Source organism: Oncorhynchus kisutch, linkage group LG25 (assembly GCF_002021735.2).
Source record: "Oncorhynchus kisutch isolate 150728-3 linkage group LG25, Okis_V2, whole genome shotgun sequence".
NCBI lineage: Eukaryota > Metazoa > Chordata > Actinopteri > Salmoniformes > Salmonidae > Oncorhynchus > Oncorhynchus kisutch.
The window spans coordinates 34,451,506-34,476,328 of record NC_034198.2 but is presented as its reverse complement, the minus strand read 5'-3'; the positions used below and the strand labels follow the sequence as shown (position 1 = coordinate 34,476,328).

The following is a 24,823-nucleotide window of genomic DNA, read 5'->3' as shown; positions in this document are numbered from 1 at the left end:
CTATTGTTTCTATGGAAATATAATAGAAGCTGTTGCGTTTACCTTTTCTAATATGTGAGAAAATGTTTATTGTTTTGGTACAGAATGAGATAAGTCCATACTCTATTGAAACTCCAAAACTAACTCACCTCCTCTCCGGTCCCTTGCATCACCTCCATAGGAATGGCATATATTTTGTTATGCATCTCTACTGTCCGCCGCTTGCCACTGCGGATCTTTACTAACAGCACTCTAAAGTTTGTCCCTCCTAAATCCAAAGCCAAGAAATCACCCTTTTCTGGAAAACACAACATAAAACAAAATAATATTGGATTTTCGATTTCATTTATGAGGCGACATAAGTGATTATAAATGGTTCATAAAAGCTTATGACAAGTCTTACAATGCATTGTACTTGTTCACTTTATGTAAAGTGTTACCACTGTCATAGCCAATTGAAATTAGGGCTCAGACAAGCAGTGTGTTATCAGAGTTTAATCTCTCATTAGAATTGGATTGATTTACATCAAGGTGTGGGAGTGCTGTGCAATAATTGTGCTAGTTTTAGAAACACATTGACCTTAATCAGGGCACTGCAAGAGGGGCTGAGCCAATAAAATGCACAATGTAATGTCCTTACATGGAAAGAGGCCATCATTATACAGCAGTGTGGCAAAGCATTAAGGATCTGTTAACCTGTTGATGTGGTTTTATACTGCATGGCGATCTGTCAACCTGTTGATGTGGTTTTATACTGCATGGAGATCTGTCAACCTGTTGATGTGGTTTTATACTGCATGGGTATCTGTCAACCTGTTGATGTGGTTTTATACTGCATGGGGATCTGTCAACCTGTTGATGTGGTTTTATACTGCATGGGGATCTGTCAACCTGTTGATGTGGTTTTATACTGCATGGGGATCTGTCAACCTGTTGATGTGGTTCTATACTGCATGGGGATCTGTCAACCTGTTGATGTGGTTTTATACTGCATGGGGATCTGTCAACCTGTTGATGTGGTTTTATACACAGCAGGCAGACCAGAGGAAGTGTAAAATTCCCATTGAGTTATAACGCATGTAAAATGTAATTCATCTCTAAATGTTTTGTCACAGAGCTAAACCACTGTGTTCAACAGGTAGAATCACAGCCTGGCTAACTAGTTTCAATCCCAGTTGAACTTTTCTTACCTGATCCATCCGGTGTGCTGCGTACATATGTGGGCCACATCTTGACGGTGGCGCTGTCATGGGTCTTTTTCCCCAGGCCGTTCTGGATCTCCGTTCTCATCCTCTTCTTTACCTCCAGCAGCTGGTCGTTGGTCAGTCTGAACTCATCCAGGGTCTCTGTGATCTGACGACGCTGGTCAGCCAGCCGGTAGGCCACGGCGGTCACCATGGCAGCGCCCTTGGAGCTGCCACTCTCTGAGAGCAGGAAGCGGACATCTGACTCGGGAACTAGGCGGCGGACGGTTTTGTGGAGACGCCGGGCATATCTGAGGAGATGGGCAGGGAGATTCTTAGCCAGACCAAAATCCTGACCTTAGACTCTCACGTGTAACTCAACCTTTCATGCAACTCAACAACTCAGACTTTTTGCCCGAGTACTTAAAATATAACGTTGATATCTGTATCAGTGTCTCTTTTTTCAAAGTTCATTATAGTATACCCCTAAACCATGACAGAATCACATATCTTCAAATCAAGGTACACAATTAAGATTCACAATAAGAGCTAGGTACATTATGCCTTGTATCCAGGGGGCCCTCTAGTGGTATAGGCTAATCACTGTATCCACAGGGCCCTCTAGTGGCACATGCTAATCACTGTATTCAGGGGGCCCTCTAGCGGTATAGGCTAAACACTGCATCCAGGGGGCCCTCAAGCCGTATAGGCCCTCTAGCGGTATAGGCTAATCACTGTATCTACGGGGCCCTCTTCTGGTATACACTACTCACTGCGGGTGCATCTTGTAGAGAGAGCCGTCGATTCCCACAGTAGTGCGAAGACGAGGATTCCCTTTGTTGTCCTTTAGCCTGGAGAGGATGCCTCCCAGAGTGGCAGCAATGAGGTTGGCTGATCTGTGGGAGACTATGGTGCATACGTGCTGCACGGCGATGCAGTCATCTGCAGATGGTTCTACACCTAGGCGACCTAGGATCTCCTTGGCTTTGGTAAGGCCTTCTTTACTCCTGGACAATGACAGGTACCGAGAAGGGATGAGCTCAGTGGTGGTAAATAACATTAAAGGTGTACAGTAGTAGTGTGCAGTCTTAAAACATGATACAAGTCGTCTGGACCCAAAGGAAAATAAAACTGATTGACACCTACTTTTCAATGGCAGAAACATGTTTTGTTTCAAATGTCCCTTTGGTAAGAAGTTCAGGGGTTATCCGACCCTCAAACAAAAATTCTTCTTTGGCCATCTTGACCAGGATGAGTCGCACAAGTTCGCCCATGTACATCCCACTGACCATCTTCTCAAACCTGGAGAGAAAAATATACAATACATTACTAAACACTGAGAGACTAAACACTGAGAGACTAAACACTGAGAGACTAAACACTGAGAGACTAAACACTGAGAGAAAAGGTAACACGTAAGACAACAACTACTACCAAAACACTAGACTGATCTTTTCAAGTCTTCAAGTCATTTGGTAAGATCTACTTTATAGTTTAATAATAACAGCAGACATACAGCTGTTTTCCTGGATTCAGAGATCCCCGGTCAATCTCTCTGTCAAACTCTGTGCGAATGTCCTCCAGCATCCCATTGTCCCCGAAGGCTCCCCACTCTGTGTTGATGCACATCCTGCCCTCGTCTCCCTCCACCAGGTCAATGTGCCTCAGCTCCTCCATGTAACAAGCATTAGTACCTGTGCCTGAGATGACATACCGAAGCAATGGTGAGGAAGAATCTGCCTTCAACACTGATACACAATGTTACAACACTGTACACAGCCAACAATATAACATTTTAAATATCTCTATTATTTAAAAACTGTTGTAATGTTTACTGATTGTTTATTTCCCTTGTGTTTGTTGTCTATTCCATTTGCTTTGGCAATGTAAACACATGTTTCCCATGCCAATAAAGGCTTTCAATTGAAAGACTGTTGGATAAGCTAGAGGTAAAGACTCATAATACTGACAATGAAACAGCCATTCTGAATGAGGGCGGCAAATGAATGCCAGGCTGACCTATGACAACCCCCACTTCACAAAGCTGGTCGTCATAGCCACAGGTCATCATGGTTCCCACTGTGTCATTAACAACGGCCAGGACATCCACTTCAATTCCCTATAAACAGTGTTGGCTGCAGTTTTAATTTACAACTGCATGTTTTAAAATTCTGTTGTATATCCAGAAATGAAGGAGAATGAGGAAACACCAAGAGACAACATATTAGTAGCGAGAGTACTACTTCCTGTATATACAGTGTAGCTTTGTATATTCATGATGCTCCATTCTTGTGCGTTTTATTTTATTACTTGAGTTACTCTATTATTTTTTATTTAAAAAAAGTAGTTTAAACCTTTAAAAAACTTTTTTAAGCGGAATATTTTTATTTTAAGCAAGCATTTCACGGTAAAGGCTACACCCGTTGTATTCGGCGCTTGTGACAAATAACATTTGATTTAAGAGTGTAACCAATGAGCTTCAGCCCGGCTTGAAAAAAACTGGGGTAAAAGGATAACAAGAAGGGAAACACTGAAATCCAACAGCGCTGTATCTGTCTGTTGGGAGGTAAGTGGATGTCCTACCTATGATGATACCAACTTCACACCGCTGGTCATCAAAGCCACAGGTCATCATGGTTCCAACTGTGTCATTGACCACTGCCATGATGTCTGCGTCATAGTCCTGAAAAAAAGCACAGGGTTACAATTATACAACCGTGGTGCAACAGATTTATTTCTAATCATTGCTTATGACTGAACTTCATTGTCATTGTCATTGCATCAGGCAAGGATGCTTGAAAACATCAAACCTACCCCACGCTTTTTGATGGCCTTGTTCAGAAGTGCCACAACGTCCAATCCCTCAACTCCACTGGCTTTAAAGCGTTTAGTCCAATTGAGCAAAAAACTCTGCAACAGACAAACAGGAAGTTAGGCTAAAGATGAATGAGCTATAATATATGAACAGTCTTTGAAACTGATACTCTTAGGTGTACTGTCCTATTGGTGTGTTCATTTTTAATCCCAGCCCCCTGTCCCTGCAGGAGGCCTTTTGCCTTTTGGTAGGCCGTCATTGTTCTTAACTGACTTGCCAAGTTAAATAAAGGTTCAATAAAAATAAATAAATAATTCTCTCACCTCATTCAGTTTGGTTTGTGCACAGGGAAATGAAAAGGTGAAGCCAACTGGAAGCTTCTTGTCCTTGATATTCTGCTTCTCCATGAAGTCACCCAGGCACTCTGCAACATGGTCAAACAGCTGCAAAAGGAAAACAATTCAGTGAGGGATATTTATCTCGAAAGCAATGTATGGACAAGGAGAGACTGCAATACACACTTTGGTTGTGTTTCCCTTGCCACTAGGCTTTTAGGGCTTTCACTGACGCACTGAAAATGATTAAAATCATTGAATAACGAAGTAAGCTTTAAACAGCAGTTTTTGTTGTTGTGCGAACCCGTTACACCTTATTGTTCATTTTAATCCTGCCCACAGCGCCCAAGTAATCATTTTGTAATGCCCATGGTCAATATCACTATGGGGCTAGTTAGGGACAATCAGTAAATGACATATTGTACATGGGACAATATTTTAAAATGTCAATAGCTTCAAATGTCAATGACTTAAAAACCTCAAACCAACTATAAATTGTAGAAATTCAAATATTGAAAGCATTTAATGAGACAACTAGAAGGTGTGCAACCTGAAATGATTGTCTCATTTACATTGTGCAATTTATTGACATTCCCAAACTATCTCCAGGGATAGGCTATCCACAGTCAAACTAATTTTCGCACCCCGGCCGGCTGAAGCTAATTGGCAACATAATTGGGCTAACTCTTCCCACCTGCGAACACACAAGAGACACCGACATCAAACCACACCCCGAAATCACCGCTGCGAAATATATTTTCTATAACAACATTTTTTCCCAGCTGTTTGAAGCTGGTGTACAAAACCGAAAGTAACAGACGCAAAAACAAAACTTAAAAACTAAGCACAGAAATAGCACACAAAGAACCTATCTACAGCCGCTTAGACTTGCTTTCAATGCAAATGACATATCTATAACATATTTCTGTGTGAATTTGATCGGGTTACCCAAAAAGTTGAGTCTACTTATCTCAAGTCTGAATCGGGCCCTTAGACATTTATATATGGTTTGAGTTTGAATGGTACTCCGTACCTGAGTGCCGCTGCCATGGATGATGTCCTCAGGAGTGTCATAGACCTGGCTCTCCATCTGAACCGTCTGCTTCTTCTCATGGGACACCTTTACTCGCAGGATGCGGAAAGCCGAGCCTCCCAGATCCAGAGCAATGAAGTCCCCCTTCTCTGTAACACGCAAAAACAATATGGATGTGTAACGTTCGTCGCACCTTCAAATGCATTTTATTATTATTCTGTGTTCCTCTGTTTTATGTACAGATGGAGTATCTTAATTTGAGCCAGTTTGCTACAGCTGGAAAATAATCCTGCAGAAACAGGAAATGTGAATTATTGTGTGGATTATAATGAATCATAATTTTTTGTAGGGGTTGACGCATTGCAGGAAAGTTCTCCTGCAACAGGGTGTTTAAATTAAGATCCTACATCTGTACTTTGTCTTTCTAAGAACACAACCAAATAAATGTTACCCTGGTGGGATAATAAAATTAATCTAATCTAATCTAATGTGGACACAGCAAGAACATATGAGCCACTGGCACATAGTACTGATAGAGATATGTAGGTTATAAATGTAGTTCTACAGTCACATTCCACAGAGACTGAACTCCTTGTGTTGCCCATGCCTGGGTTGACTATCCTTGTGTTGCCCATGCCTGGGTTGACTATCCTTGTGTTGCCCATGCCTGGGTTGACTATCCTTGTGTTGCCCATGCCTGGGTTGACTATCCTTGTGTTGCCCATGCCTGGGTTGACTATCCTTGTGTTGCCCATGCCTGTGTTGACTATCCTTGTGTTGCCCATGCCTGGGTTGACTATCCTTGGCATTGCCATGCAAGAGTATATCAGTTTGGCTAAAGCTCCTGGCAACTCTTGCCAAAACTCCACTCTCCTGGGAATGAAAGACATTGTCAAACTGTCTTGAGAACATGTTACAATTAAAGCAGTAGTACTTTATGGGCATGACAACTTCTCCTTTGAAAACCAACAGAACTGAAAAGTAAGAAAACTAAACAAGAGGAAATGCCACATTTGAACCCTAAAGAACTACTGCATATATGATCTCTTACTCTATTCACAAGCTAATACCCTGACAGTGTGATGTATGCCACATTTGAACCCTAAAGACCTACTGCATATATGATCTCTTACTCTATTCACAAGCTAATACCCTGACAGTGTGATGTATGCCACATTTGAACCCTAAAGACCTACTGCATATATGATCTCTTACTCTATTCACAAGCTAATACCCTGACAGTGTGATGTATGCAACATTTGAACCCTAAAGACCTACTGTATATATGATCTCTTACTCTATTCACAAGCTAATACCCTGACAGTGTGATGTATGCAACATTTGAACCCTAAAGACCTACTGCATATATGATCTCTAACTCTATTCACAAGCTAATACCCTGACAGTGTGATGTATGCCACATTTGAACCCTAAAGACCTACTGCATATATGATATCTTACTCTATTCACAAGCTAATACCCTGACAGTGTGATGTATGCCACATTTGAACCCTAAAGACCTACTGCATATATGATCTCTTACTCTATTCACAAGCTAATACCCTGACAGTGTGATGTATGCCACATTTGAACCCTAAAGACCTACTGCATATATGATCTCTTACTCTATTCACAAGCTAATACCCTGACAGTGTGATGTATGCCACATTTGAACCCTAAAGACCTACTGCATATATGATCTCTTACTCTATTCACAAGCTAATACCCTGACAGTGTGATGTATGCCACATTTGAACCCTAAAGACCTACTGCATATATGATCTCTTACTCTATTCACAAGCTAATACCCTGACAGTGTGATGTATGCCACATTTGAACCCTAAAGACCTACTGCATATATGATCTCTTACTCTATTCACAAGCTAATACCCTGACAGTGTGATGTATGCCACATTTGAACCCTAAAGACCTACTGCATATATGATCTCTTACTCTATTCACAAGCTAATACCCTGACAGTGTGATGTATGCAACATTTGAACCCTAAAGACCTACTGTATATATGATCTCTTACTCTATTCACAAGCTAATACCCTGACAGTGTGATGTATGCAACATTTGAACCCTAAAGACCTACTGCATATATGATCTCTAACTCTATTCACAAGCTAATACCCTGACAGTGTGATGTATGCCACATTTGAACCCTAAAGACCTACTGCATATATGATCTCTTACTCTATTCACAAGCTAATACCCTGACAGTGTGATGTATGCCACATTTGAACCCTAAAGACCTACTGCATATATGATCTCTTACTCTATTCACAAGCTAATACCCTGACAGTGTGATGTATGCCACATTTGAACCCTAAAGACCTACTGCATATATGATCTCTTACTCTATTCACAAGCTAATACCCTGACAGTGTGATGTATGCCACATTTGAACCCTAAAGACCTACTGCATATATGATCTCTTACTCTATTCACAAGCTAATACCCTGACAGTGTGATGTATGCCACATTTGAACCCTAAAGACCTACTGCATATATGATCTCTTACTCTATTCACAAGCTAATACCCTGACAGTGTGATGTATGCCACATTTGAACCCTAAAGACCTACTGCATATATGAACTCTTACTCTATTCACAAGCTAATACCCTGACAGTGTGATGTATGCCACATTTGAACCCTAAAGACCTACTGCATATATGATCTCTTACTCTATTCACAAGCTAATACCCTGACAGTGTGATGTATGCAACATTTGAACCCTAAAGACCTACTGCATATATGATCTCTTACTCTATTCACAAGCTAATACCCTGACAGTGTGATGTATGCAACATTTGAACCCTAAAGACCTACTGCATATATGATCTCTTACTCTATTCACAAGCTAATACCCTGACAGTGTGATGTATGCAACATTTGAACCCTAAAGACCTACTGCATATATGATCTCTTACTCTATTCACAAGCTAATACCCTGACAGTGTGATGTATGCCACATTTGAACCCTAAAGACCTACTGCATATATGATCTCTTACTCTATTCACAAGCTAATACCCTGACAGTGTGATGTATGCCACATTTGAACCCTAAGACCTACTGCATATATGATCTCTTACTCTATTCACAAGCTAATACCCTGACAGTGTGATGTATGCAACATTTGAACCCTAAAGACCTACTGCATATATGATCTCTTACTCTATTCACAAGCTAATACCCTGACAGTGTGATGTATGCCACATTTGAACCCTAAAGACCTACTGCATATATGATCTCTTACTCTATTCACAAGCTAATACCCTGACAGTGTGATGTATGCCACATTTGAACCCTAAAGACCTACTGCATATATGATCTCTTACTCTATTCACAAGCTAATACCCTGACAGTGTGATGTATGCCACATTTGAACCCTAAAGACCTACTGCATATATGATCTCTTACTCTATTCACAAGCTAATACCCTGACAGTGTGATGTATGCCACATTTGAACCCTAAAGACCTACTGCATATATGATCTCTTACTCTATTCACAAGCTAATACCCTGACAGTGTGATGTATGCCACATTTGAACCCTAAAGACCTACTGCATATATGATCTCTTACTCTATTCACAAGCTAATACCCTGACAGTGTGATGTATGCCACATTTGAACCCTAAAGACCTACTGCATATATGATCTCTTACTCTATTCACAAGCTAATACCCTGACAGTGTGATGTATGCAACATTTGAACCCTAAAGACCTACTGCATATATGATCTCTTACTCTATTCACAAGCTAATACCCTGACAGTGTGATGTATGCCACATTTGAACCCTAAAGACCTACTGCATATATGATCTCTTACTCTATTCACAAGCTAATACCCTGACAGTGTGATGTATGCAACATTTGAACCCTAAAGACCTACTGCATATATGATCTCTTACTCTATTCACAAGCTAATACCCTGACAGTGTGATGTATGCAACATTTGAACCCTAAAGACCTACTGCATATATGATCTCTTACTCTATTCACAAGCTAATACCCTGACAGTGTGATGTATGCCACATTTGAACCCTAAAGACCTACTGCATATATGATCTCTTACTCTATTCACAAGCTAATACCCTGACAGTGTGATGTATGCCACATTTGAACCCTAAAGACCTACTGCATATATGATCTCTTACTCTATTCACAAGCTAATACCCTGACAGTGTGATGTATGCAACATTTGAACCCTAAAGACCTACTGCATATATGATCTCTTACTCTATTCACAAGCTAATACCCTGACAGTGTGATGTATGCCACATTTGAACCCTAAAGACCTACTGCATATATGATCTCTTACTCTATTCACAAGCTAATACCCTGACAGTGTGATGTATGCAACATTTGAACCCTAAAGACCTACTGCATATATGATCTCTTACTCTATTCACAAGCTAATACCCTGACAGTGTGATGTATGCAACATTTGAACCCTAAAGACCTACTGCATATATGATCTCTTACTCTATTCACAAGCTAATACCCTGACAGTGTGATGTATGCCACATTTGCTGTGATTTACTTCAAAGGGATTGTTTGACAGGAAATGCTTTTTTTAAAATGTTTTTTTATTTTGACATCCAATCCTAAAACACTGAGTGCAGACAGACTAACAACCTAATTCACCCTACTGCTGTCGCCTGACAACAATAAATCATTGCTAGGTTGGCTATCCGCTAGTTTTCACAGTCTGACAAATTGGTCTGCTGATAGGGGAAAGTGAGAAAGCTTCACCGACCACTCGTCTCTGAATTGCGCTTTCCTGATAGGATGTTAATAGATACTGTTTAGCCTACCAGTAGTTGATTCATTAGGTAATGATTGCACTAAACAGTTGCACTAACTTCAGTCAGTGTAGCGTTGCAACATTAGGCTATGTCAAGAGGTAGTCAAACCCATTAGACTTCCTTAACTGCTTGCTTCCTTGTTAATGAATTAACAAATATTTAAAGTGTGAATGACAGCAGAATTCAGCAGCCTGGATGTTACTTATTAACACAGTAACAGTAGGAGTCTTAAAGGAGCAACTAAACTGTATTTACAATATCCATATTTATTAGTATCGTATTACTTACAAATGAAGACGCTGAAAATCACATGAAAGTATAGATAGCCTAGTGAAAACCATTGTTTGAAATCCAATTCTCCACTCCTTTCCACAATTCCCCAATAAATCATTGAAGGAAGTACCATGTCACTGACCGTAGGAAACATTTGTGTTGCCGTAGCTGATAGACGTATTCCATATAGTTGATAACACATAACACATATAGTTGATAATGTTGACCATGCTCACACATACAGTGGGGCCCAAAAGTATTTAGTCAGCCACCAATTGTGCAAGTTCTCCCACTTAAAAAGATGAGAGAGGCCTGTAATTTTCATCATAGGTACACTTCAACTATGACAGACAAAATGAGAGAAAAAAATCCAGAAAATCACATTGTAGGATTTTTTATGAATTTATTTGCAAATTATGGTAGAAAATAAGTATTTGGTCAATAACAAAAGTTTATCTCAATACTTTGTTATATACCCTTTGTTGGCAATGACAGAGGTCAACCATTTTCTGTAAGTCTTCACAAGGTTTTCACACACTGTTGCTGGTATTTTGTCCCATTTCTCCATGCAGATCTCCTCTAGAGCAGTGATGTTTTGGGGCTGTTGCTGGGCAACACGGACTTTCAACTCCTTACAAAGCTACTCCTTCGTTGCCCGGGCGGTGTGTTTGGGATCATTGTCATACTGAAAGACCCAGTCACGTTTCATCTTCAATGCCCTTGCTGATGGAAGGAGGTTTTCACTCAAAATCTCCCAATACATGGTCCCATTCATTTTGTCCTTTACACGGATCAGTCGTCCTGATCCCTTTAAAGAAAAACAGCCCCAAAGCATGATGTTTCCACCCCCATGCTTCACAGTATGTATGGTGTTCTTTGGATGCAACTCAGCATTCTTTGTCCTCCAAACACGAGGAGTTGAGTTTTTACCAAAAAGTTATATTTTGGTTTCATCTGACCATATGACATTCTCCCAATCTTCTTCTGGATCATCCAAATGCTCTCTAGCAAACTTCAGACGGGCCTGGACATGTACTAGCTTAAGCAGGGGGACACGTCTGGCACTGCAGGATTTGAGTCCCTGGCAGCGTAGTGTGTTACTGATGGTAGGCTTTGTTACTTTGGTCCCAGCTCTCTGTAGGTCATTCACTAGGTCCCCCCTTGTGGTTCTGGGATTTTTGCTCACGTTTCTTGTGATCATTTTGACCCCATGGGGTGAGATCTGGCGTGGAGCCCCAGATCGAGGGAGATTATCAGTGGTCTTGTATGTCTTACATTTCCTAATAATTGCTCCCACAGTTGATTTCTTCAAACCAAGCTGCTTACCTATTGCAGATTCAGTCTTCCCAGCCTGGTGCAGGTCTACAATTTTGTTTCTGGTGTCCTTTGACAGCTCTTTGGTCTTGGCCATAGTGGAGTTTGGAGTGTGACTGTTTGAGGTTGTGGACAGGTGTCTTTTATACTGATAACAAGTTCAAACAGGTGCCATTAATACAGGTAACGAGTGGAGGACAGAGGAGCCTTTTAAAGAAGAAGTTACAGGTCTGTGAGAGCCAGAAATCTTGCTTGTTTGTAGGTGACCAAATACTTATTTTACACCATAATTTGCAAATAAATTCATTAAAAATCCTACAATGTGATTTTCTGGATTTTTTTTCTAATTTTGTCTGTCACAGTTGAAGTGTACCTATGATGAAAATTACAGGCCACTCTCATATTTTGAAGTGGGAGAACTTGCACAATTGGTGGCTGACTAAATACTTTTTTGCCCCACTGTAGCTCCCCAAGCTAATGCCTATAGGCTTCAGCTCAATGGCTTACCACAATCTTGTGGCACACAGGAGACCCGGGTTCCAACCCCGCCGGTCACACACATAACACAGCCTTCCACCGAGTACAGACGGTAGAATCAGACACTGACTGCCTGTAAAAATCTGGAGGTGGGATTATGTGTAATCTATGATGTATTCACAAGCTTTTGATAGGGTGCTGGAGGGCTTGAATATAGAATGCTTACACGCTGCAGCAAAGGCAGATTCTACCATGATTACATGGCAAGCTTGTCGCTGCAGTAGGCCTACAGAAATTCAGACGACAACAGTTCATTCATCATTGAATGAATGCATTGATGAACCCACTGGATGCTTCATTTGTCAATTTGAAACAGTTGATCAAAAAATGTATCATCCTTCTGCTACTATAGATTAAGACACACCAGTTGTCACCAAATTCTAGCAAAGTTTACAAGTGTTGGACACAATAAGATGCAATTCTTCATGAATCAAACATTATTTCAACTTGCTGTATCAGGAACATCAGATAACCCTTTTCATTAAAATGATTTGATTTGAATGTTGGCAGATCGAATGTGCTGCCAACTCATATTGACCCGCCCTGAAAGATCATAGGAGAATTGATGAGGTGAGATGTATGAGATTGTGTCCTTTAATATTGGTAAAATTAAATGTAGGTTGTACTCAGGAAATCAGATCCTCAAATGTTTATTGTGACTGTAACTCTAGCCAATGGGAGAAAAAAACTGAAACAATGCCACTTGACCATCTGGGGTGTAAATCATTCCGCCGATTCTGTTGCAAAGCGTTTCTTAAACGAAAGCAAACGGAATGAAATGGGGAGGGACTTATCTGAATTTGTCCAATTAAAAACTCTAATTTTAACATCTCAGGCTAATGATTACACCCCAGGATTCTTTCTCACACCTAGATGTGTAGAGATGTACGATCTTCATTTCAGCAGTTTCTCACAGCAGGAAAATAATTATGCAGCAGAGGAAATGTGAATTATTAATGGACATTTTTGTAGGGGTTTATAAATGTTTTGGTTGAGCTAACCTAACATATAAGGCATAAAAGAAATGCCTGAAAATAGATCCCTTATATACTGGTCTTGACAAGAAGAAGAAAATAAGAATGAACGAGTGACAAATTTCCAGGCAAGAGTGGTCCATTTAAAATTGATTTATTCTTCCCTCGCTCCTTTCCCTGCAAGTGTCAGCTCGTCAGACGTCATAATACGTTATCAGAGGTGTCCACTTAATTTGGGGGCTGAGGGGAGAAGGTGTGTCTTAAGTGTTTGGAATGCAGCTTGTTGGGGGACTTAGCAGAGGTCAAATCAAGTCTGACATTCTAAAGTGGAAATTACGAACTTTAGAAGCCTTTTTTAAAGTTTGAATATACTACAAGTTTGTATTTCCTGGTGTGCAGTACATGTCCTGAAACTAATTAAGATCCTACACCAGTAACTGTACAAATCTTTAACATGTTACATCTTGTCCCTTTTAAAGAAAGGCATACATTTCCCACAATTCTTCTTCATCTGAATATCCATGCTCACCTGAACCGTCAGGAATGGACCTGACGAAGGTGGGCAGCATCTTGACGGTTGCTGTGGGGTTGGTGTCCTGGCCCAGCCCATTTCCCAGCTCCATCCTGAAGCGCTTCATGATGTCCAACAGCGTCTCGTCGGAGAAACGCATGGCGTACAGGTACTTATCGATCTGAAAGACATCAACACATCATCATCATTGATCACTCATGGCTCACATCAACACCATTATCCCAGAAACCCTAGAACCACTTAATTTGCAAACCGCTCCAACAGATCCTCAGATGATGCAATCTCTATTGCACTCAACACGGCCCTTTCCCACCAGGACAAAATAAACACCTATGTGAGAATGCTATTCATTGACTAAAGCTCAGCGTTCAACACCATAGTGCCCTCAAAGCTCAACACTAAGCTAAGGACCCTGGGACTAAACACCTCCCTCTGCAACTGGATCCTGGACTTCCTGACGGGCCGCCCCCAGGTGGTAAGGGTAGGTAACAACACATCTGCAACGTTGATCCTCAACACGGGGGCCCCTCAGGGGTGCGTTCTCAGTCCCCTCCTGTACTCCCTATTCACTCATGACTGCATGGCCAGGCACAAGTCCAACACCATCATCAAGTTTTCATATTACACAACAGTGGTATACCTGATCACCAACAATGATGAGACAGCCTATAGGAAGGTCAGAGACCTGGCCATGTGGTGCCAGGACAACAACCTCAACGTGATCAAGACAAAGGAGATGATTGTGGACTACAGGAAAAGGAGGACCGAGCACGCCCCATTCTCATCGACGGGGCTGTAGTGGAACAGGTTGAGAGCTTCAAGTTCCCTTGGTGTCCACATCACCAACAGACTGTCATGGTCCAAACACACTAAGACAGTTGTGAAGAGGGCACGACAAAGCCTATTCCCACTCAGGAAACTGAAAAGATTTGGTATGGGTCCTCAGATCCTCAAAAGGTTTTACACCTGCACCATCGTGAGCATCCTGACTGGTTGCATCATTGCCTGGTATGGCAACTGCTCGGTCTCCAACTGCAAGGCACTACAGAGGGTAGTGCGTACGGCCCAGTACATCACTGGGGCTAAGCTTCCTGCCATCCAGGACCTCTATACCAGGCTGTGTCAGAGGAAGGCCCTAAAAATTCTCAAAGACTCCAGCTACCTTAGTCATAGACTGTACGGCAAGCGGTACCGGAGCGCTAGAGTCTAGGTCCAAAAGGCTTCTTACCAGCTTCTACCACCAAGCCACAAGACTCCTGAACAGCTAATCAAAGGGCTACCCAGATACCTCTTTACGCTGCTGCTACTCTCTGTTTATTATCTATGCATAGTCACTTTAACTACATGTACATATTACCTCAATTACCTCAACTAACCGGTGCCCCCGCACATCAACTTTGTATCGGTACCCCGTGTATATAGCCCCGCTATTGTTATTTTACTACTGTTGTAGAATTATTTGTTACTTTCTATTTTACATTTTTTACTTAACACATATTTCAATTAAAACTTCATTGTTGGTTAAGGGCTTGTAAGTAAGCATTTCACTGTAAGGTCTACCTACACCTGTTGTATTCAGCGCATGTGACAAATACGGTTTGATTTGACAACCACCTTCTTGAGGGAAATGTTTTATTCAGTTTAATCCACTCATCATTCATACATAAACATTCAAAACATTAAGATTATTTTATCTGCTTTGTCCTTGAAATGGAACACAAATGGTCTCACAAACGACACCAAAATTTAGAAAACATTCAAGTAATACTCGTAATTCAGCAGTCCTTTTACATACTGGGCCTAGTGACATGAAGGCCACACCTCTGACCCTTAATCTTGGGAGAGTGAGCCGTTCTCTCTAAAGCCTTTCCACATCTGTCCATGTGAATGAAGGCAGTGAAATAAAACAGGAGTTTATTTGAGGACAGAGCTCTATTGAGCTACCTCGAGACATTCCAGTAACGAGCTAGACAGTACCAGTCTGTAACAAGAGGAATAAAAGTGAAAGGAATTTATGTGAGATATAAAATGTTTGGGTTAGCACTAACTGTATAAACTTTACTATTCCAATGCAGGAAATATAAAAAGCAAGTCATGATGATTGTCATGCAGTACATACAGTCAGCATTGCTATAAAACATTAGTAACACACACCATACAGTGCCTTCACACCCCTTGACTTTTTACACATTTTGTTGTGTAACAGCCTGGTTCAGATTGAGGAACAAAAGTTAAAACACATATATGCAAATATTGTACAATCCAGGTGTGCAAAGCTCTCAGAGACTTACCCAGAAAGACTCAAAACGGTCATCGCTGCCAAATGAGATTCTAGCATTTATTGTCTCAGAGATGTGAATACTTAAGTAAATTTTCAATAAATTTGCTGAAATTTATAAAACGTGTTTTCACTTTGTCATTATTGGATATTGTATTTAATACATTTTCAAATCAGGCTGAAACAAAATCAACATTGTGGAATAAGTCAAGAGGTATGAATACTTTCTGAAGGCACTAAATATATAAGTCATTTAAGAAGAATGCGTGGGGTTCCTGTTCCAGGGGTTAAATATTACACATATTTCCTGTTCTAACCATTTCATCAGCCTTGAGATTAGGCTGATGAAATTTGGTAATACGTTTTTTTACAAACATGTAGTATTATTTATAGTAGTTTTGTAGACACAATTAACCCTGTAAAGAATGCTTGGTATTGACTGAAAATGGCTGCCCGTTGAACCTTCATTGCATTGTGTTCAGAACACCGTTTGAGAGTTTAACCTGATAACCAAATGTAATATGGGTGTGTTTCTCTAGCCACAAGCTAAAAGCCTTCGAGTATGCCAAACAAATATTTCGATATGTCAATGTTTTTTTAACTACCACAGCACACATCGAAATAAAGGATTGAGGATATGTAAACCGAGCTTTCACTGGTGACTTTTTACAGTCGTCACATTGTTTCCTGTTTCCTAAAGATGTGGAATGGGAGTGTGGCCTATTAGCACGTATGACATATTAATCACGTAAATGAGTCAGTACAAATACACACAATCTATGTGATACCTATGCCGCATTCCTTATCCTTGATCATATTGCACATACTGTAAAAAAAAAAAAAAGTGAGAGGATATTGCACAATTAAGGAAGATTGGATTGTACAACACCTAAATGTTTTAGATTCCTTTTTAGAGTTGCGTCAATTGAGAACACATGGGTTCTCTTTCTAGCAGTTTCCTACATTAACTGAGTTGATGAGCAAAACAGCAGATTTAGAGGGGGAAATAACTCCCCAAAAAATGTACTTGCAGCTGACCAAACACGTAAAAGCACATACATCTTTTGATCGCTGTTTTGGCCTGTTACAAAACACTAGTTGAGCCCAACAACTTGCAACGGAATGTTTCATTCATTAGCACTACAAGTCATGCAGCAGCACATCTCAGACATCCACACAAATAACCTTCAGAGAATATATAACCTGTACCTCGCTGTAAATTGTTTACACGGATGTGCCAGAGAAATCTAAAGATGTTTGATACTTCTGAATAATTGCTGGTTTTAATCTAGTGACATTACATTTACCACAAGGATATAGGCTTGCCAGCTAGAGTATGTACTTGCTAGCTTTTCTTTAGGCACATTTGCCACTAACACACCCTAGCCAGTAGTCCTACAACAGCCAAGAGAGGGGGTATGGGGCAGTTCCAACATGCACATTCTCAACGTTTGCATTCCTTTCTCTCTCAACAATGACAGAGTGAAATCATTACAGCAAGGGCCTCCAGGAAGCTGGTGGAGGCAATGTCATTCGGTGGCTGAAACCTGACCCTCTGCTCATAAGAGGTGGGTAGCTTTAGATGCTCCTGACCTCTCACAGGGTTAGAGTTACCACACCCTACACATTCATTCACAACAGACGTGGAAAAACCCGTGGCCCACTGCTCAGGGCAGCCCACATCCTGGTTTCAAGGACATTGCATTGGTACAGACAAGATGCCCTGACCAACACTGTAAATGCTGCTGCACGCTATCACAACACAGGAAAACGTAACCATGACTCTAGTCAGAAAGAATTTAACTTCGGGGCACTCGATAAGCCCAGGGCTTCAGATTATGTCACATTTTGTCACATGGCCCTGAGCTCTGTGCCTCAAAGCTGTCCTATTTTTAGGAGGAAGGTAGCAACGGCTCTGCCTGCTGTAGCAAGGTCCCTACAGGGCACTCACCTTTTTGACTTTATCATCCTTCAACTCAGTGAAGAAGTAGGCCAGAAGCTGTGCTGCTATCATCCTGTCCACCGATGTGGTGAAGGAGAAATGGAGAGCTAAAAAAAAAGGGAAATCCCTATTGTCTCTTCTCACTGGTGAGGAGGTTAAAACAAGCTCACAGTTTCAAACAAAGCAGTCATGTATGGGGCTCCTACACAGATCAGTACTATCGCAACACTCTCTCCCTGGGTCCAGGAAGTCAGACTATGTGGAGTAAGTTTAGCTTGCATGAGATGCACGCAGTAGGGGGGCTGGGATGGGGACTGGTTTAAGCCCTTCCTTCTGCCTGTGCTCTGATTGGCTGAACTGCTGAAGGGCCTCCCGGGCAGAACCCAGCCGAAAGGGTGGCTGGCTGGCTGCCTGCAGTACACACTCTCTTTCACAAGAACATCGGGTGGGGGAGGAAACGAGGAAGTAGAGGAGAGAGGAGGAGGGGAAAAAGAGAACCGGTCTCAATCCTTTTTTTTAAACCAACAGGCATGTTCAGCACGTTGCTGTGGTGATGGCTCATAGGGGTTAAACAGTAGGCAGGGAGGGGTTAGGTTACGTTGAATTGTCCTTGCTCTTGGGTTGAGCCTGTATCACTCGAGTGTCCTCCTCTGACCCCCAAAGCGCTTTTTCTCTTTTTCTCTTTTCTCTGCATGTTGTCAGGGAGCTCTGTAAGCTGACTAATATATTTCTCTGGACTGCCCCTACTGGAGGCTGCTGCTGCATGTTACTGCACTGCTGCCTACAATAGGCAGTGGTACAATCTGCCTGAAGGACACTTGTAGGGTGTTGTAAAGGTTTAAGATGTGGCTTAGAGGTCCAGTTGTGTTGCAATGGCAAAGCAACTGACTGTATGACCACTACAAATTAATAATACGTTTGATTTTCAAATATACACAAAACAGAAAAAAAACGTGTTTTGTGTAATTTGGTAAGTCTGTTGTTAACAATTTAGAACGTCCCCCTCTGTCTCACACACTGTGAGTGGTGTGTATAAATGGATGTGGTTCAGCTCACGAGGGTCAGATGACACACCCCTGACGTGTGCTATTCTCTGAAACACGAGTCCTCTATCCAACCTCTCCCCCTCTTCCCCTGCTCCCCTCCCAACTGCTGTAATTGAGCAGGAGGGATTGTCACTGCATTTGTCTGGTAATTGCAGAGCTACCAGGGGAAGTTAAGTCATCAGGGGAAGTTAAGTTCTCTCTTACTCACTTCTTTTGAACAAGGTTCAGGGTTTTTGAACAAGGTTCAGAGTTTGCTCACACACTTTCTTTGGACACTGTCCTAACAAACCTTAAAACGAGCTTCAACGCCCTACAACACTCCTTCTTTGGCCTCCAACTTTTCTTAAATGCTAGTAAAAGTAAATGCATGCTCTTCAACCGATCAAGAGCCCGCATCCGCCCACCCGACTAACACCACTACTCTGGACGGTTCTACTACAAATATCTAGGTGTCTGGTTAGACTGTAAACTCTCCTTCCAGACTCACATTAAGCATCTCCAATCCAAAATGACATCTAGAATTGTCTTCCTATTTCGCAACAAAGCCTCCTTCATTCATGCTGCCAAACATACTCCCGTAAAACTGACTATCCTATCGATCCTTGATTTCGGCGATGTCATTTACAAAATAGCCTCCAACACTCTACTCAGCAAATTGTATGTAGTCTATCACAGCGTCATCCGTTTTGTCACTAAAGCCCCATATTCTACCTACCTCTGCGACCTGTATGCTCTCGTTGGCTGGCCCTCGCTACATATTCGTCGCCAAACCCACTGGCTCCAGGTCATCTATAAGTCTTTGCTAGGTAAAGCCCAACCTTATCTCAGCTCACTGGTCACCATAGCAACACCCACCCATGGCACGCGCTCCAGCAGGTATATTTCACTGGTCATCCCCAAAGCCAACACCTCCTTTCTCCGCCTTTCCTTCCAGTGCTCTGCTGCCAATGACTGGAACAAATTGCAAAAATCAGAAGCTGGAGACTTAATATCTCCCTCTCTAACTTTAAGCATTTGCTGTCAGAGCAGTTTGCCGATCACTGTACCTGTACACAGCCCATCTGTAAAAAGAACACCCAACTAATTCATCCCCATGTTGTTTTTGTTGTTGCTATTTTGCACCCCAGTATCTCTACTTGCACATCATCATCTACACATCTATCACTCCAGTGTTAATGCTAAATTGTAATTATTTCACCACTATGGCCTATTTATTGCCTTACCTCCCTAATCTTATTTGCACACACTATACATTGATTTTTCTATTGTGTTATTGACTGTACATTTGTTTATCCCATGTGTAACTGGGTTGTTGTTCTTGGTCGCACTGCTTTGTTTTATCTTGGCCAGGTCGCAGTTGTAAATGAGAACTTGTGTCAACTGGCCTACCTGGCTAAATAAAAGTGAAATAAAAATAGAATTAAAATATATTTCAGAAATATATTAGAAATAGTGAAAGAAGAACAGGTTGACGGGGGAAAATGTTTGTGTGTGTGTGGGGAACGTTAGAGAGAGACAGACTGAAAGCAGCGTAGAGAGAGGGCTCCAGCACACCTGCTGAACTCAATCATCGGTTTACAATTTTAAAGACAATGAAAGCAGATCTGCTACCATGTAGTTAACGCTTCAGTATTCACAGAAACCTAAATCCACTAGGCTTGCGTTTTCCATCAATACTAACAAAACAGGGAATTCATTAAAAATTGTAAAACTTATTACTCAGCTATAGTATACTATAGAGGCTGAGGTGTGATTGTTACATATTGGATATGCATGCACAGACACACAACCAATCAACAGACTTTACAAACATAAAGTGATTTCCTGTCAGTGGCAGTTTCAGTTAGAATCACCATGGTGACAACGTAAATGATGTTTACACAGTAGATAACGGAGAGGAAATGTTCCTCCAAAGAGCTGGGATGAGTAGGAATTCACACTGAGCAATAGAATGGGATTTTGATCATGTGCAATGTATGAGTCACGTTTTATGAGGTGACCATTCAAATATTCACTTTATTTTACAGCCACACATAGAGTGAACAGTTTGAACCTGGTGGGGAGAAAATCACAATAATATGTGTCCCACTATGCTGGGGTATTCATTTTAGATTTAAAAAATATATATATTTATTTTATTTTATTTTATTTATATATATATATATATTAATATGAGATTTTTTTTTACAGAAACGTTGAAATACTAGAAGTAATACTGTTACACAAATAATTTGCATTATACTTGTATATACTTGTCTATTGTCACATAAGTGATTCAGTTCGAGTGGTCCACAGAAGGTCAGTGGTGTTCATCAACAAAACATCTTCAGGCAATGTTGTGAACAAGCCATGTACATCAGTTTTCATACAAATTATCCAGCTCCCAACTTTTCTATCTATCACACAGCTAATGCCTTATGTTCCTGTCCAAGAATCCAATGAACAAACACTCACTACGATATTAAGCAATGGCTTCAGTTGAATTTGCTTTATTCAGCTAATTATAATGCACATTCATGATAAGCCTAGCATATCCCTCCACTTAATGAGATAGTTGAGTGATACGTACAGTAGGATGTGGTAAATTATCTGCATCATCTCTCACTTCGTCTATCTTCAATCTCTTCATGTTCTCCGTGGTTGAAGGAAAGGGGAAAGTCTTCTCCTCAATAAGATTAGGTAATCTCAAAGTAAATCAGTGCTACCAACTTGTTCCTCCAGATAGGATTGGCCGGGATTTGAGAGAGGGTGATTCATTATATAATCAAATGGTGACTATGCTACTTCGCCGGGGCCAGTGTGTCTGCAGTCCTTCAGAATCACATATCTATGCTAATTCCCCTTGTGATACTGTATTTCTAACTGAAAGCTCTTATTGTTACAACATGAAAAAAACAAGACTACTGAATGAATGCACCCAAATATCTTCAGCCAAAGGAGCAACAAAGGCTTCATTAAATCTGCCAGACACCTTGCCTCTCTTTAGAAATGCACAAAGAAATCACAGGTTGGCCCAATGCCATCGAAGGGACCATCACAATTCTTAAAATAGTCATAATCATCCTATACATTGAGGGGGCATGTACAGTATGTCAGTACATAGTGCTGTTTATATGCTGGTTTTGTGAGTGTGACCTACAGCATGCAGCAGCCCCTAAACCTGAATGAGCTGAATCATTAACCCAGGAGGCTAGGTCGTTACTAGGACAGAGAGGGATTACCGTGAGCAAGGTTTTCCCTCTACTACTGTGTATGGTCTTATGACGTAGCATGCAGCAGCCCTGGTTTAACTCTTCTATTTAATCCCACTAGGGGTCTAATTTAGCCAGCATACAGTTGAAGTCAGAAGTTTACATACACCTTAAACAAATAGATTTAAACTCAGTTTTTCACAATTCCTGACATTTAATCAGAGTAAAAATGACCTGTTTTAGGTCAGTTAGGATCACCACTTTATTTTAAGAATATGAAATGTAAGAATAATAGTACATAAAAGCTGAAATAAATCATTCTATTTCTTTCATCACATTCCCAGTGGGTCAGAAGTTTACATACACACAATTAGTATTTGGTAGCATTGCCTTTAAATTGTTTAACATGCGGTGAGCCTTCCACAAGCTTCCCACAATAAGTTGGCTGAATTTTGGACCATTCCTCCTGAGAGAGCTGATGTAACTGAGCTAGGTTTGTAGGCCTCCTTGCTCACACACGCTTTTTCAGTTGTGCCCAAACATCTTCTATAGGATTGAGGTCAGGGCTTTGTGACGGCCACTCCAATACCTTGACTTTGTTGTCCTTAAGTCATTTTGCCACAACGTTGGAAGTATACTTGGGGTCATTGTCCATTTGGAAGACCCATTTGCGACCAAGCTTTAACTTCCTGACGGATGTCTTGAGATGTTGCTTCAGTATATGCACATCATTTTCTTTCCTCATGATGCCATCTATTTTGTGAAGTGCACCAGGCCCTCCTGCAGCAATGCATTCCCACAACATGATGCTGCCACCCCCATGCTTCACTGTTGGGATGGTGTTCTTCGGCTTTGGAAGCCTCCCCCCCTTTTTCCTCCAAACACAACGATGGTCATTATGGCCAAACAGTTCTATTTTTGTTTCATCAGACCAGAGGACATTTCTCCAAAAAGTACAATCTTTGTCCCCATGTGCAGTTGCAAACCGTAGTCTGGCTTATGGCGGTTTTGGAGCAGTGGCTTCTTCCTTGCTGAGCGGACTTTCAGGTTGTCAATATAGGACTCATTTTACTGTGGATATAGATACTTTTGTACCTGTTTCCTCCATCATCTGCACAAGGCTCTTTGCTGTTGTTCTGGGATTGATTTGCACTTTTCACACCAAAATATGTTCATCTCTAGAAGACTAGAGCGTTATGACGGCTGTGTGGTGCCATGGTGTTTATACTTGCGTACTGTTGTTTGTACAGATGAACGTGGTACCTTCAGGCGTTTGGAAATTGCTCCCAAGGATGAACCAGACTTCTGGAGGTATACAATTTTTTTTCCTGAGGTCTTGGTTAATTTCTTTTGATTTTCCCATGATGTCAAGCAAAGAGGCACTGGGTTTGAAGGTACGCCTTGAAATACATCCACAGGTACACCTCCAATTGACTCAAATTATGTCAATTAGCCTATCAGAAGCTTCTAAAGTCATGACATAATTTTCTGGAATTTTCCAAGCTGTTTAAAGGCACAGTCAACTTAGTGTATGTAAACTTCCGACCCACTGGAATTGTGATACAGTGAATTATAAGTTAAATATTCTGTCTGTAAACAATTGTTGGAAAAATTACTTGTGTCATGCACAAAGTAGATGTCCTAACCGACTTCCCAAAACTATAGTTTGTTAACAAGTAATGAGTGGTTGAAAAACTAGTTTTAATGACTCCAACCTAAGTGTATGTAAACTTCCGACTTCAACTGTAATAGGGGACATTCCAATGTTGTAACACAGGATATGAATAAAAATGAATCACTTTACCTGACTGTGTAATTTAATTATACAGGAGGTGAAAATTTAATATAGATTTGTAAACCATTGGTAAGTGTCAATATGTCTTACTCAACACATGCTAAATACTAAGAAATTAGGTTTCCTCAGAGGTTCTTTGGGAAGGGTGATGGGTCAGTGTGGTTCCACAAATAACCCTTTGAGTACTTAAATGGTTCCTTGCAGTTAAAAAAAAACTGTTCTTTCCTCTTTTAGTGGTATTTCAAATGTAGGGGTGGCGGCTCATTGGAATATTTTGGGGTATGGTTTGAGCACTACTCGTTTTGTGCAACCATGAGTGAGCGTGTCATTCCAGTTTATCAATTCTGTTGTGTTATGCAATTATTACATGTTAGATAAAAGACAATGGACAGTAATGGTGTCTTGTGAAAGACTCACAAATGGCCTTGTGTCACTTGAAAATGGTTGACTACTGTAAATCTAATTCAGTAGTTCTCAAGTATCTCTGTTCCGGAGCTAGCACAACTGATTCAACTTGATAATAAACACAATAATAAAACCTATGTAACAGGCTATTAATGTAACAATGTAATAAGGCTATTAATCCAGAATAAAAAAGCTTGTTTTGTTCTTAAAAACTTTTTAGATTGAGAAAGGTAATTTATAGAACCATTTTCCATAAAGGTTCTATAAAGAGCTATAAAAAGGGTTCTATATAGCACTAAAAAGGGTTGTAACCATAGCGGAACCCTTTTTTGGTGCTATATATAACCTTTATGGTTCATTATAGAACCTTAGG

General features: G+C 40.9%; 1 protein-coding gene across 3 annotated transcripts in view; it reads right to left on the bottom strand.

The window, feature by feature from the left end:
* Positions 1-24,823, bottom strand: part of LOC109889444 (hexokinase-1-like) — a 39,039-nt gene that overhangs the window by 6,683 nt on the left and 7,533 nt on the right. The window contains exons 1-11 of one of the 3 annotated variants that reach the window (XM_031804963.1): positions 21,629-21,703; positions 13,791-13,953; positions 5,347-5,495; positions 4,302-4,421; positions 3,978-4,073; positions 3,747-3,846; positions 2,680-2,863; positions 2,310-2,465; positions 1,937-2,170; positions 1,170-1,474; positions 129-277 (exon numbers count right to left, since the gene is read on the bottom strand). In XM_031804963.1, coding sequence (XP_031660823.1) covers positions 129-277; positions 1,170-1,474; positions 1,937-2,170; positions 2,310-2,465; positions 2,680-2,863; positions 3,747-3,846; positions 3,978-4,073; positions 4,302-4,421; positions 5,347-5,495; positions 13,791-13,953; positions 21,629-21,688 — 1,716 coding nt within the window. In that variant the 5' untranslated portion in view covers positions 21,689-21,703. Of the gene's footprint in view, positions 1-128; positions 278-1,169; positions 1,475-1,936; positions 2,171-2,309; positions 2,466-2,679; positions 2,864-3,746; positions 3,847-3,977; positions 4,074-4,301; positions 4,422-5,346; positions 5,496-13,790; positions 13,954-18,022; positions 18,306-21,628; positions 21,704-24,823 lie in introns of those variants that run through there. The other 2 variants (XM_031804962.1, XM_031804964.1) reach the window with 2 other exon arrangements.